At 30.9% G+C, this 14,611-nt stretch overlaps 1 protein-coding gene across 5 annotated transcripts in view; it reads left to right on the top strand.

The window, feature by feature from the left end:
* LOC106669485 (phosphatidylcholine:ceramide cholinephosphotransferase 2-like) overlaps nt 1-12,440 on the top strand; it is a 41,954-nt gene extending 29,514 nt beyond the window's left edge. For 2 of the 5 annotated variants that reach the window (XM_014399005.2, XM_014399000.2), the window contains 5 exons: nt 10,973-11,322; nt 11,385-11,595; nt 11,672-11,946; nt 12,023-12,198; nt 12,257-12,440. In XM_014399005.2, the coding sequence (XP_014254491.1) occupies nt 10,974-11,322; nt 11,385-11,595; nt 11,672-11,946; nt 12,023-12,198; nt 12,257-12,412 (1,167 nt within the window). In that variant the 5' untranslated portion in view covers nt 10,973 and the 3' untranslated portion in view covers nt 12,413-12,440. Of the gene's footprint in view, nt 1-807; nt 855-1,725; nt 1,946-10,370; nt 10,503-10,972; nt 11,323-11,384; nt 11,596-11,671; nt 11,947-12,022; nt 12,199-12,256 lie in introns of those variants that run through there. The other 3 variants (XM_014399003.1, XM_014399004.2, XM_014399002.1) reach the window with 3 other exon arrangements.
* Nucleotides 12,441-14,611: the final 2,171 nt, after the last annotated feature.

The following is a 14,611-nucleotide window of genomic DNA, read 5'->3' as shown; positions in this document are numbered from 1 at the left end:
TATCTATTTATCTATCTCAGTATGTTAAATAAAATGAAAAAAAAATTTCAATCGTTTTGATTATCGTTGCAGTTCGCAAATTAATCATACCAACTACTCATTCGCTGTCGGGGACGAGGTGTCAGAACCACTTTGTTATACTCTTCCTACATTAACCTCAATTGAAAGGCCATGGTTCTGTCGGTATTCGAACCCAGGACCGCTAGCGCGGACTATACGAGTGGATGCCCTTACCCCTCAGATTTCCGTGTGCGTTTTAAAAGTTCACCTCAACAAATCTCGACAAAATTATAAATAAATTGGATAGAAAAAATACACAGATAAAACAACAAAATCTAGGAAGTTGTATTTGTTTTTATATATTTATTATTCACTAGATAAATACGAAAGTTATTTGTTTTGTCGTTAAACTAGGTTGTCTCATTTTTACTTTATTTAAACACCTCTTTTTGCCCGAAACATTCATTTGGTCCCTAAAACAGGGTGGAATTCCTTTTACTTTTTATTCGATTTGTGATTACATTCATTTAATTTCTGGGTCAGTAGCGTGCAGGCCAACGGTTATTTCTCTGGGTCCGTTACCGTCGGAAGGTCGCGTTCGTGTCATTTCGTCGCCCCTTGTACATCGAAACAGGTTCGAAACGCTCCTCGAAAACCTCACTTGTTTTTTTGTCGAAAGTTATATTTATTTTGAAAATTAGACGGTGTGTTCTGTCTGTAAATATCAAAAGAAAAGATAGAGGAGAAAAAAAACATGTTGTATGATTATTATCTGATAAATAAACAAAATGGTTAACTTAGTGCCACAATACTAAAAATAAAATGTCCATTTCTTATTATCTCAGCTGGGAAATGTAAGTCACCATTTCTTTTTATGTTTGTGTTGTTTGATGATTTTTACGAGTGATGCACACTATTTTTATTATAATTTTTGTATAGATTTTATACTGTATGTTTATCGGTTGTATAAGACTGAAATTTAATGTGTTTGTGGCCTGGACCTGTAGTGACAGGTTGCATGATGCTTCACAGTGGACAAAATACATTGTCGCTTCTCATACGGACTTAATAAGATTTCTTTAAACTTTCATCTTGCAGTTTTATATTTGCATTGGCCGGCTGTATCAAAAATCGAGGGTTTTTAAGTGCCAAATCTATTTTAATCCTGAGAGAAATCACGTCAATAATTCCAAATCTTGCTTTAAACGATTAAAAGACATCGATACGCTCTTTGGAATAAAAATTAAACTTGAAATAAAATCGGCAACGTAAAAAAAGCTTGGTATTAAGTTTAATTTTGTGCTTAGTGGGTCTTAAATGTTAAATGTGATGAAGTTTGGTCCTTTATCAGACTAGGGCGTTGTCCGGGTTGTTTACGAGTTCCGAGACACGCTCGGTTATTGCAGAAGACGTGGGCATTCAGTTCCCTTCTAATTTTTTAAATTTATCTTTAATATTTTATCCTAAATATTTTTGTTAACTTGTAAATTTTATAAGATATTTAACTTAAAAGACTTCCTGGTTAAGTCAAAACATGAATAAAATCTAAACAACTTAACATGTAGACATTTTTTGATATTTTTTCCGGCAATATGTAGGTCTAAGGTCATCCGGTTTTGTGAGTCAGACGGTTACGCAAGTGTATGTCTTAAAACCCCTGGGCTTGGGAAGCATGTAGTTTGGAAGCTTGGTGGGGTCGGACCTTGGTAGCGAAAATGTTTCAGAGAGGGGAAGTACGTTCGGAAACCGGTGAGCAGTGGCTGTTCGGTCACGGTTAAGATAAGCGTTCCCATCTGTGATATGTTTGTCAGACAATAATATTTACCAGTATTGATTTTTGTACCTGTGATCCTTATGCTCCATGTATCGGGTAGTGTTTTCGTCTCGGGCACTTAAGTTTTCACTATCGGACTTCTACTATGACACGGACGGGCGAACCACCAAGGTATGTTAAAACCGTGCAACGTTTAAATATTGTTTGACTCAAATATACCGTTTCGAAGGGATTAAATTTTAAAATTCCCTTGTCTTTCAGAATTTGTTTTTCATCAATCCGTACAGACTTGTTTGGTAATTTTAAAATCGACAGTTAATCAACCAAAGACGTCATGTAAAATTTAATTGTTTTATTTTTAGGCTTAAAAAAACATTTTCTGTTTTCCTTATTTACGATATCATAACGTTTACACTGGCCAAAATACCCTCCAGACATTTTGTTTCTCTTATTTTCCAGTTGTTTTGCATAGTCAAATTTACACAGTATAAACGATCTGTACCTATGTAATCCTAATCTGTGCATTAAAAAAGTGAAATAAACTCTTGATTAGGGCTTAGAAAAAGGTAGATTTCAATCGTTACTATTTTTAATTTTTATTTTAAAACGGTAAGCTGTCAATTCCAAATTCTACTGGGCGTTCAGCAAAGTAAATAGGAATTTATCCTTCCTTTATTTGTTTCTCTTCAAATGCAAATTCATCCTCTTGAATATTCTACTAGTTACCAACCGTACAAAAATGCTTTACAAGAATTAGAAATTATTTGCTTATTTCTACAATTTACTTAATTATATAGGGTATTAAGTGATTATAATTGTTAATGTATGCTGAAAATATGGGCTAGAAACTTATTAATACGAATTAATTAAATCACAAAAACAATTATTTTGGCTACTTTACGAGCAACACTTGCTATAAAATTTCTACGTACAACTCTAAATTCATTTTAAAATTGCCAATTTCCGTATAAGATACTTGGAAGAGGTCTTCGAAAATATTTTGTACGTCGATGCGTTCATTTCCCTCCGGCAGTTTTAGTGCATGCACTTTCTAAGATTGATCATAATTGGTCTAAAAGCCGGGGTGAAAGTACTGTTTAAAAATAATACTCGCATTTTTCTACATCCTTTAACAATCCAGTGCGATACGATTGGTCGTTGAAAGGAAGAAAGGAAAGTAAAACAGAGGGATTTAATTATAAAACCGCTTGGGGTTGATGGAGGAATTTGTTCAAAATATTTAACATAGTCAAACCTACTTATATTCAACCGACAAGTCTTCTTACCAAATAAGCGACCTAAACTGCCGGTCTATCAGAGGTGTACCGTGTGCTGGCTCAAGCAATTCATCATCGTAAGAAAGTTTTAGTTTTGATGAATTTAGTTTTATTTTTGCCCGGGACGTGAAAAATCGTCGTGCAGGATATGTCAAAACAGTGAGATGCGGTCTGTTGTGACGTAGGTTTCAGAAAAACATTTTCTTTATCGTGCCAACGTTTCGATCTTTATTGAGATCATCTTCAGGGCTCAAAGTGTTTGTTTTCTGCGTAATTGTGCCTTTTTTGGTTTGAGTTGAGAGTGCCCACTGAAGTGGGAGGGCACTCAAAACACGACACGCAAGAATGGCACAATTACGCAGAAAACAAACTCTGAGCCCGTAAGTTGATCTCAATAAAGATCGAAACGTTGTGGCACGTTAAAGAAAATGTTTTTCTGAAACCTACGTCACACCAAACCGCATGTCACGATTTCCGAATAATCACCAGACATATGTCAAAACGTTCTTCCTTTTGTGTCATCAGATGTCCTTATATCTTTTGGTCCGATTCAGTTACGTAAACATCTTTTAAGCGAGGCAAAAATAAAAGGAACCAAATCAGGAGGTCGTGAAGGCCATTTTGTGGGTCGTCAATATTTCACCGGCCTCTCCTTTTAAATTCTCCGGTTGAAAGAGTTTTGTAATTTGAATATACATTTAGCAGTGTTCCAAGCCGAATAAAATCCTATATTAAAGCCTCGGATAAATTCGAATATCTAGTTTTTATTAAGAAACGAACTTCGAATTCTGGTTGTTTTTGTGAAACAATTTATTTTGTCCTTGTTACAAAAAAAAAAAAATATTGTTTAATTTTTTGTTAAGGTAATTTTGAAAACAAAATTTCTATTCTTGTTGTGGAAACAAAAATAAAAAATTGCACGGGGAACAAAACCTGATTTTGATTTTAAACAAAAATTTCCATTTTCCATTTCTCTTACAGAAAGAAAAATAGCTCAAATTCAAAAGTTGAAACGAATTCACTTTTTTTTTAATCTTTGTACAACAGTACTACTGTAAAGTCAAACATTTTGTAATTGTTACAAGAACAAGGAGCTCAGTTGTTGCTCAGGAAAACCAAATTAACCTTTTTTGTATCTCTATTCTACAAAGTATCACTTTGTAAACGTAAAGGAACAAAAAGAGCTCAAATGTTGCTAAGGAAACAAAATTGCATTTCATACATCCCTGTACTACAAAGTCTCACTTTTTGTACGTTAAAGGTACAGCAAGAGCTCAAATTTAAATGCAACTGTTGCTTAGGAAAGAAAATTACTTTTTTATCCCTGTACCATAAATTTTCATTTTTTGTTATTGACACCAAATTCGCATTTTTCGTACATCTTAAACAAATGATTGTTTTTGTTCTTGCTATAAGAATGTGCTGCTGTTCGAGAAAAAAAATTATTATTTTTGTGTAGGCAATTTTTCTTGCTATTTTTAAATGAACAAAGGTTGTATATTCCTGTTTTGGTTAAAGAATGACTGGCATAAAGTACTTATAATTTTATTGATTATTACAGAAAATCTCTTTCGGTTTCACAAGATAAAGAGTTAAAATGGGTTTATAATCCCATAAAAAGTTATTAAACTTTTTTTATCCCACAAATTAGCGTTACGTTGTAAGAAAATAAAACGATTAATCAAATATGGAACAAAATGAGCTCACTTTTTGTTTTGTTTCTTTATTGTATGAAATTTATCCCTTTTATTGTGGTGAAACGTTGAAATTGTTTCATGGATGCCATATTTTTTAAATTAATTAATATTTTTACTTGGGTATTTCAACTACGAGATTAAATGAACCCTCTGGGTGCCGGTTTTTTGAAAAAAAAAAAAAAAAAATAGCCCATTTGTAAGTATGTCAGGGCTGCTGGAATCGAACCCCGAATCTTTACCTTACAGTGATGAGCGCCGTGTCAACCCCCCCCCCCCCTTGTAATTTTGTTTGACCCATTTTATTTGACACAATTTAATATTATTTATTTGTTGACCTGAAAACATAAAATGCTGTAATATTAATCTCTTTGGGTTTGAGCTTTACTTAATATATAAAAAATTGATAAATGAATTTTTTTGTTTATATATACGGATACAGTGTCTGTCGCGTATGTACGTTGCATTTCATTTTAAGTAAAATCTCACCGAATCCATTAAGACCCCAATCCAAATGATGTTTAATCTAGTGAAAGATCAAGCCAAGATTGGCCCATCATGGCCAATAGGGTTTTAAACTAATAATAGCACCGCCTAGTTCTTCAGATGGGCTTGATAAATTTACAAAGAATGTTTACCGCAAATTACAAACATTTTCTAACCAAGTTGTTTCTCCTCGGGATCCAGTGTTTCACAATTATCGAATACAAATGTGGACTTAGAGTTATAAACAAAAACAACTATTAAAAATAAAGTATTTGAGAGAAAGGTCGGGCGTCCATTGTTGGAAGACTGTTTGAACTTGACTCCAAATATATAAAATTATTATTGATATCCTGTAAGAAAAGTTTGTTTCTGGAATAACAATCGAATTAAATATTTAAGCTACGAATACAAATTTATCATTGTCTTACTATATTTATAAACAAGCACAGATCTTAAACGTCTTAATTTTCAGTGTTTTTTTGTTACTTTTGTTACTTTTGTTTAACCCAGCAACAAATATACTTTTGAATAATATTGAATATTTTTGTGTGGTGATTAGTGTCCGTTAGTCGATAATTATTCAGAAATCGTGAGATGCGGTCTGGTGTGATGTAGGTTTCAGAAAAACATTTTCTTTATCGTGCCACGTTTCGACCTTTATTGAGATCATCTTCAGGGCCTGGGATTTACAAACATTGTTTACAATTAATAAATACAAGTAGGATGTGGAAAAAAGTGAATCTATACAATGCAAAATATATTTTTTATATTCAATCAAAGTATTTCTACTCACTCAAAGTGTTCGTCTTCTGTGTAATTGTGCCATGCTTGCGTGTTGTGTTGAGAGTGCCAGTGAAATATTGCTGTTTTAGTTTATACATGTTGGTCTTATACAAAAATGTTCTATACCAACTTCCTTCCCCACCCCTTCAAAATCCAACATAATTATTGAATATTTTATCTATCATATTAATACGGGAACTTTTAATCATTTTTTTTAAATTTGTTTTTATTCCTATTAATTGATTATGCACACTAAGAGTTACTCAATGTAAAATTCACTTCTTTCTCATTTTATTAAAGTTCATGTTTAGAAGATTACGTTATAAATACGATATGTGTGTTTTGAAAGGCTGTGATGAAATTGCAAAATAATATTAGTCAGACCTTTCATAATCATTTGAAGCATCTACCAAACAAGTTAACGGTGTATATTGGTTATTTGAGTCTTACTTGGAAGAATAATGACTGACCTATATACAAATTCAGTAGAGTAATTATCCTAATTTCAAAGTTTAAAAAAAAATATTTCAAGCTGCCTTTTTCCTTTCCCAATCATCGTAGCCGTAATGTTCTTATCCTTATTACTTTATCCTTGTATTAATCAATTCTTTATTCAGTTCTTACAAACGAGTTGGTTCTTATCAAAAGATAAAAAAAGTTTTGCTTTCAATTGAGAGGTCGTACCTGATCTGACAGGCACAGTCGGGAACAACTTTTGTACCACCTACTTATCCCGTGCTTTCAAGTTTCATACTGTCCCTTGATGGCCCATTGAACCCCACCCCTGCTATGTTACCTGACATTGCGGAGAGTCGTAAGCATATTTTGTGTACTATTAAGCTCATTGCGCCCAATTTGTCATACTATTATTTAAGGTAAGTATTTTCTTGTTTATTCCACCTCCATTGTTTATTTAGCTCGGATATCTGTATAAAATCTCGATGTGCCCTATCGGGACCATTTTCAAACACGAGTCCATGAAATAGAGCAGTTGTTGAAGGGAGATGAGGAAGACCTTCACAGATTGAAGTCTTAGGGGAAGAGAGTGATATTAATGCTGAAGATGAGGTTGAAAAATGTGTTCTGTGTTCAGAAACCGAGCAGTGTATTTAGGATATTGATAAAGAAGCAGAGAAAAACTTTTATATTGGTAAGATGGAAAGATAACTGGGCCAGTAAGCCGCCCAAAAAAAGTCGACGTCGGGTCTCACAAGCTTTGCACCCACCTTCCAGGAGTCAAAGCCATCAAAGTTCAAGTTATGTTGGGAATTATTTAATTTTTAATGAATAAACATATTTTTTGTATAATATTTTATTTATACTATTTAGATAAAGGATTAATTTTAGGGGGTTAAAATTAATATGTGTAGCTAAGAACGGCAATTTTCAACCCAGTGCCTGCCAGGCACCACAATGCTCTCGAACTAATGTAAGTTGTCCCAGAGATGCGTTCGAAAAAGGGTTGAAGAGAGATCTGGAAAGATAAAAAAAAGTTTGTTTTAAGTATTTGCGAACGCCATCCTGTTTCTTTTCGCCAAACAGACGAAATCCACAGCACGATCGGTAATCGCTTAGAAAAATACGTTTCCGCAGATTTTGATTAAAAAATCTATGCGAATTTAGTTAAAAATATAAGTGGTTTGAATCATTTATGATTTCGTTTGGCACATTAGGAAAACGAAGTTGTTTTTACGAAACGAAAGACGACCCATTTTTTCAGTACGCAATCCCGAATGCAATTAAGTGGAAATGTGGCAATTTGTACTAAAACTTGATTTTTCTTGCTCCAGACGAACTCGTGAGCGTATTTTGAATATATTTCATTTATGTAACTCATCCATAAACTAATTAACAATAAGTTTTAACTTACATTATAAATTAAAGTTAGTAATTAAGTCTTGACTTTTTTAGTCATAAACATACACATGGTTCAACTAAATATATTCAGGATGCAGGATCTTTTAGGTGTCTGCTTGAGTACATATACATTTTGCAAATTTATAATAAAAAAATATTTTTTCTTGTTTGAACTCAACTTGGAAATAGATATTTACTTCGATTTAATTAAATATATAAATATAGGTATTATCTCGATTTTATTGATACCAGACTTTTATTTTGAACTGTTAAAAAATCAGTGATCAGGCCCAATTTGAAACAAAAGAACACACTTTTCCCACTCAAATTCTGATTAATCAGTCTGTTTCCCTCTCTGGTATCTCTTGTATGATTTTTAACAATATTTTGACGAGATTAATATTTATTTGTATATTGTGCTAAACAATAGATTAACATTTTGACAATATTGTAATTATATAATTACTCAAATAATAATACATAATTTTTTCGAAATGAAAAATTTGTCTCATAGGCGGGATCAAGCCCATGACTTTCTCTACCACTTGAGCTACCGTGACTTCAATCACCCATGCCACAAACTTCAATATTGTAATTAGTAATATCCTGGAATTTGTTTCTCTGCCAAATTTCATTAAAACCTGTTAATTACTTTACGAAATGTTAAAGAAGAAATGTTTTACTCTTATCAGTGAATAAAAAAAATTCTTAACCCTTTTCAATTCGATAACCGACGTTGAACAAAATTTTAGTTTGACCAAAACAATGCAAAAAAAATTCATTGTGAATGTTTTAAGTAGTTTAAGTGAATGTTTTAATTGGGTTTTTGTGAACCTTCAGTAACAAGTACCAGCCGACCTGCCGAAACATTGATGAAATACCTGGTTGTAATAGTTCAACAAATAAAATTTTGATTAATCTACTATTTCCTCACTCAAGGTCACATCCGACATTTGCAAATATTGACGAGAGATCAAAGCCCAGTTATTCAAATATTAGTAATCGACAAATTTACTCGATTAGTAATGAAACATTTAAATACATCTGTGATGAAAGCTCACAAGAATGATTCCTCACTAATGATTTATTTGCGAAACTTCATTACCAAAAACTCAGAAATTATATACTTCTATTATTTCATTGGATTTGATGTCCAGTTAGATGTTAAAGGAAATATTTTTAAGTGGCCCTTGATAAAGTAATAACAATTAGCCCCCAAACAAATTTTAGATTGAAATAAAAAACACATTTCCTCACGTTTATTGAACCAAAACAGCTATCAGCCCATTGGAGCAGATTCGTAACTGACGATTGAGGGTCATAAATTAAATTATTTCACGTAGTTTTATCATAATTCTGTTTGATTTTAAAGAAAAAATGTTTTTGTTGACTATTACAAATTCAATCATTTAACCAAAAAAAAAAATAAATAAATAAATAAGAGGTTGAATAGTCTGCCAATTTTAATTGAAATATTTCAATTATATCCGATGTAATTAATATCAGACTTCTATATTATAATTTTATATTAGAAATCAGTGATAAGGTTAGTTTGAAAGGAAAGAAAACACAAAGAAAAACAGAAGAAAACAACAAGCAATTATGCCTCGTCAATTATTAATAATTCAGATCTTAAACAAATCTACTTATGGTTGCAAACTTGGGGTTAATAGTAAAACAAGATCTACAAGCCATTCTACAGTCACATGCCGAATTTAGAATGGGCAAGTGAATGAATCATGAATAATAGTTTAGAATGAAGTAAATCATGAATAATATTTTTTAAATCCTAATGTCCTTGAAATCTTGTTGAACGCATCTTCGATATATTCAGGACCACAGTATGTCTGTGCCAGTTTGCCTGTATCGTTTTTATCAATGAAAGTAACCCTGTCATCATTATTTATTATATTGCCTATAATTTATTATTACATACATAAGTCAGATTTATTTAGTAACATAGTTAACTACTATCAGCACGTTTTCATCCACTGACGGTGATTTGCTGTTTGTTGCTATACAGTTGTAGATAATGTGATTCTGTTCAGATAAACATAACTGTCTAATAATTTGAATCGATGGAGAAATACTAAATTTTTACAATAAACAATAACACCTGCATGGGTTGTTCACTGTTTAGAATTCATATTGCTTTTGTATAACTTACTTGAATGGCCTGTCGATTGATTTGAACCTTTCAGCGACAAAAATGAAAGTGTAAAAATAATGTAATATCATTATCAATAGTAGCTACTTTTATGGTGCTTTATGCTGCATCTCTATACTTCCTTCCTTTAACTACATTTGTTATCTTGTGGAATATTTAGATTAATTAACTCAACTGTTGGTTAAAATCATATGCTATTTATGATTTTTTTAAAAATATTTTTTATTTACTGATTTTTATAAAAAGTTAAAAATGGAAGAAAGTTGTGACATAAAAGTGGTAGTGTTCATGACCATGCTCATAAAGCTTAGAAGAAATGAACCATTTTGATACTAGCATTGTATATTGATAAGACAAGGAAAATGTTAATCACAGAAAAGGAGGAGCAAGGAGATGTGCCAAGGCCTCCAATGCTACTAAATGTTACATTTCAAGAAAACAATCTGGCTTTTAAAACTGATAAAGTGATTTTATTTTTTAATAAAATGTTCTTATACAATTTTTCTAACTTACGCATTCGCATTTGTGAATTGGGCTAAAACAAGCCAAATTTGAGGTTAAGGATACCGATGTTTCATGATATTGGAATTATAGACATGTTATTGAAACATAATTGTTTTTTTTTTTTTAACAAGTTTTATTTGTTTCAATTACTAAAAGCTTGGGAAAATGTTTATAAATAAGATCTCTTAATATCTTGATGAAATAAATTATAAAGATCATGATAATCAAAGATGTACAAAAACTTATACAAAGATCGGTCAAAAGAACTCATGCTTTTTTCAAAAGTAAAAATAAAATGAAAGGTTTCCTTGTTAAATCCTGGAAGCAACACCAAATTTTTCAGCAGGCGTGTGTTAGGCAATATATTTTTGTAATTTTTAAATGTTCTATATTAAATTATTCCTGAAAATAATAATTTATGTTTCTTCAGGATGGTGCTAGATGCAAAAACTGGAGTTGGCCATAACGACTATGGTAGCATAGGTGGTGTCGGTGGTGGAGAAGTTAGCACAAGCGACGGAGGTAAAATGACACAGAGTGATTTGTACCAACGTCAGCCTTTGTTACCCCAGGAGCCTTGGCCTACCAAAAACGGAGGCACCGTTTTAGGACCAGTTACCACTGCCGAGACGGACTTCTTTGAAGATGACGATGATAGGATCGACGGCCTGAAAAGAAATGTAATAAATGGAGGGGGCAGTGTTACTGCGATCGATATAGATCTTCCCCATCCGCTTAGAGATGAAAAGTTTCCCAAAGAAAAATGGAAAACCTTTATAGGTAATGAATTTTATAAGATGTGTTTTTAAAATTTTGTCTAATAAAAATTTGTTATTTTCTAGCTTTTATAATTTTGGTATCAAATTTTATCATAACAACGGCATCTTTAGCAGTGGTTCATGAATGGGTACCTGATAAGAATAAATACTCTCCTCTTCCAGATGTTATTTTAGATATTATCCCGACATTCCCTGGGGCTTTGGATATTTCCGAAGTAATTATAATGATATCTACCAATGTTACTTTCCTAGTCATCGTCATGCATAAACATAGGTAATTTCATAAATGTAATATATATTTTTTAATATAATTGATGATTGCTTAACTTTATGATTTTTTTTTTTTTTAGGTTTATTGTATTCCGACGAGTGTTCCTAATATTGGCAGTCTTGTATTTGATGCGCTCAGTGACTATGTACGTCACTGTATTGCCATTGTCCAACCCATCTTATTATTGTTCTCCAAAAGCAAATTCGACTGGTTTTCTCCTCATTGCAAAGAGAGTCTTCCAGCTAATGTCTGGTTTTGGTCTCTCCATTAATGGAAAGCACACATACTGTGGAGATTTTATTTACAGTGGTCACACTGTTGTGCTTGTATTGTGCTACCTAATCATTAATGAGTGTAAATATTTTTAACTGTTAAATTATATAAAGATTTTCTTTTATAGGTTTTTAATTAATTGGATTTTTGCTTTTAGATTCACCTAAAAAAGTTGTTATTTTACATTGGGCTTCTTGGACTGCTTCCTTTCTAGGAATTTGTTTTGTTTTATTAGCTCGAGGGCATTATACTGTAGATGTCTTAATAGCTTATTATGTTACGACTCGGATATTCTGGGTGTACCATACATTAGCAAATCATAAAAAATTGAAGGTAAGCATATAAATTATAGTATATCGGTATATGGAATATATTTATTATTATTTTGCAGCAAGCAACTGTAGATAACTGTCTGTCGAGGATATGGTGGTTCCGAATCTTTTGTTACTTCGAGGGTAATGTGGGTGGGCCAGTTCCAAGACAGTTCAACTGGCCTCTACCATGGCCGAGACGCTTTTTAGCTAAACACCCTAACCGTGATAGTTAGTATCATCAGATATTTGTAATCCTTGTGTCTCCAATGTTTGTCAACACAAGAGCTACATCTTCACACAACTGACCTTCTTTGATGTGTTAGAGTAACCACAATCGCAGTTTTTATAATATAATATAATATAATATACATATTTATATACAGTATATATTTTATATTATTTTGTCAAACTAGATGAATATAGTTATTTGTTAATATTTTTTTGTAAAAAAAATCAATATGATGACATTAAAAGTTAATAATGATAATAATATTATTTGAACTTTTTATTTATAGCAAGGTAAGTTATATTTTTCAAGAAAATGAATAATATCCATACTGCAATTATTTCAGTGTACTAAGAAAGAAAGAAAAAACATTCCTCTCATTACAACAGCTTGGTTTCATTAAAATTAATTACACCTTTCATTTAATTTACCATCAATCCTGTTTAGTATAACAGTGGCAACTTTTCAATTAGTAAAATCCAACAATACAATTTATTTGGCAGTGATAGCAGGATCTAGGCAGATTAAACTGAATTGTTCTCTGAACAATCAATTATATTGTGAGTTTTGGCTGTGAAATTTAATTACACGATTAGCTATTTTGTTTTTGTTCATCAATTAGAACTGTTCTTGTTGGTAACTTGTAAAATGTATGATTGATCAAGAATGAACAAATTCACATTTTATACCGTGTCATTTTGTTCGGTTCTTGTGTCTTTAGAAAAATGTTATACTATAAATATTGGACAAACTGTAATCAGGTTATCATGTTGTAATACTAAAAAATCCCTCTTTTCCATTATGTTCATTTGAATGAGCATCTTTTTTAAACTTGATGATTTTTATCACATGGGTAAAAATTTATTATTATTTACAAGAAAAAGAATATTAATTTAAGGAAACGCACATTATCAATTAATGTATTGATAAATATGTTGGAAAAGAAATTTTACGTAAGTGTTTTGTTGTTTATATTTATATATGCTTATTTCATATTTGATAACCCTTATAGTTTTTAATTAAAATCATTTCATTGTTTAGTATTATTATTGTGTATTTACTATCAAAAGTCAGTAAAAATCCAATGTGAAAATTAATATACATATATATATATATAAAATATTTTGAAATGTAAAAAAAATATTTGTACTAAAGTAATGTTTTTCTTTTTGAATAATTAAGTTAAATGCTTATTGTTAAGGTATGACAATTGAACAATTTAAGCTATAAATATGGATAAACAATGAACAGGAAATGGAAATTACATAGGTGTTTCAAATCATGATCTTTTGTAGAGATATGATTTCTAAGTGTACACCTTTAATGAAATATCTATTAGTAATTTTTTAATTTTAATTTATTTCGCGTATAGGATTAATAATTTTTTTGAAAAATATTTTCATTCAATAATATTGAATATTAACAGATAGATTAAGTACTCGTCCTTAAAAAATATATAATTTAAAAAAAATAGATGCATTTAAGGATTATTCTTATCTGCCAGGTGCCTCATTTTCTTATATTATTTTAGTGCAAAATGAAACTAATATTTTACTATGTAAAAAAAAAAAAAAAAAAAAAAAAACCTTCAATGTTGTAATGAAAAAAAAAATATTAGGAATAATTTTCTGTGATGACCTTTATATAGATATAGTGGCTCTATGAACAAGAGAGAAAATCATAGGTAAACACATATTGCCTTCTGTAAGCAAAGATTTAACATCAATCATTGATGAAATTGGAAAATTTCCACTTTTAATTTGATAACTTAAACATCTTAAAACATTGAATGTTTGAATGTTGATGTTGTTTCACTTAAAAAAATAAAAAAAACTATTTTAAGTTTTTCTGCATTTATATGAAATGTTTGTGAACTTCCATTGTATGTTAGTCATAAATTAATTATATTCTGATATATTTATCATTGATTATGGTATACGAGGTAATTTGAAGTTGGAGTTACCTTAACCGTTATATTTAGGAAATTAGTGTTTAACAAACAAAAACAAAAAAAACAAAAAAAAAAACAAAAAAAGCAAAAAACTGTTATCTTATATTAAAGTTTGTTGCTATTTAAAATTATAGTGTTTTGTTGAAGATCATGGTAAAATTTACTTGTAATAGTTTTATATGGGAGGGCTTGTTCTATTTATTTAATAATCCTCAAGTGATGTATAATACTAAATTTAACGATAATATTTAGTTG

The sequence above is a fragment of the Cimex lectularius genome, unplaced genomic scaffold, assembly GCF_000648675.2.
Source record: "Cimex lectularius strain Harlan isolate CLEC.00 unplaced genomic scaffold, Clec_2.1 scaffold113, whole genome shotgun sequence".
NCBI lineage: Eukaryota > Metazoa > Arthropoda > Insecta > Hemiptera > Cimicidae > Cimex > Cimex lectularius.
Note: the sequence above shows the minus strand (reverse complement) of the source record. Positions and strands in the feature narration are given on the sequence as shown.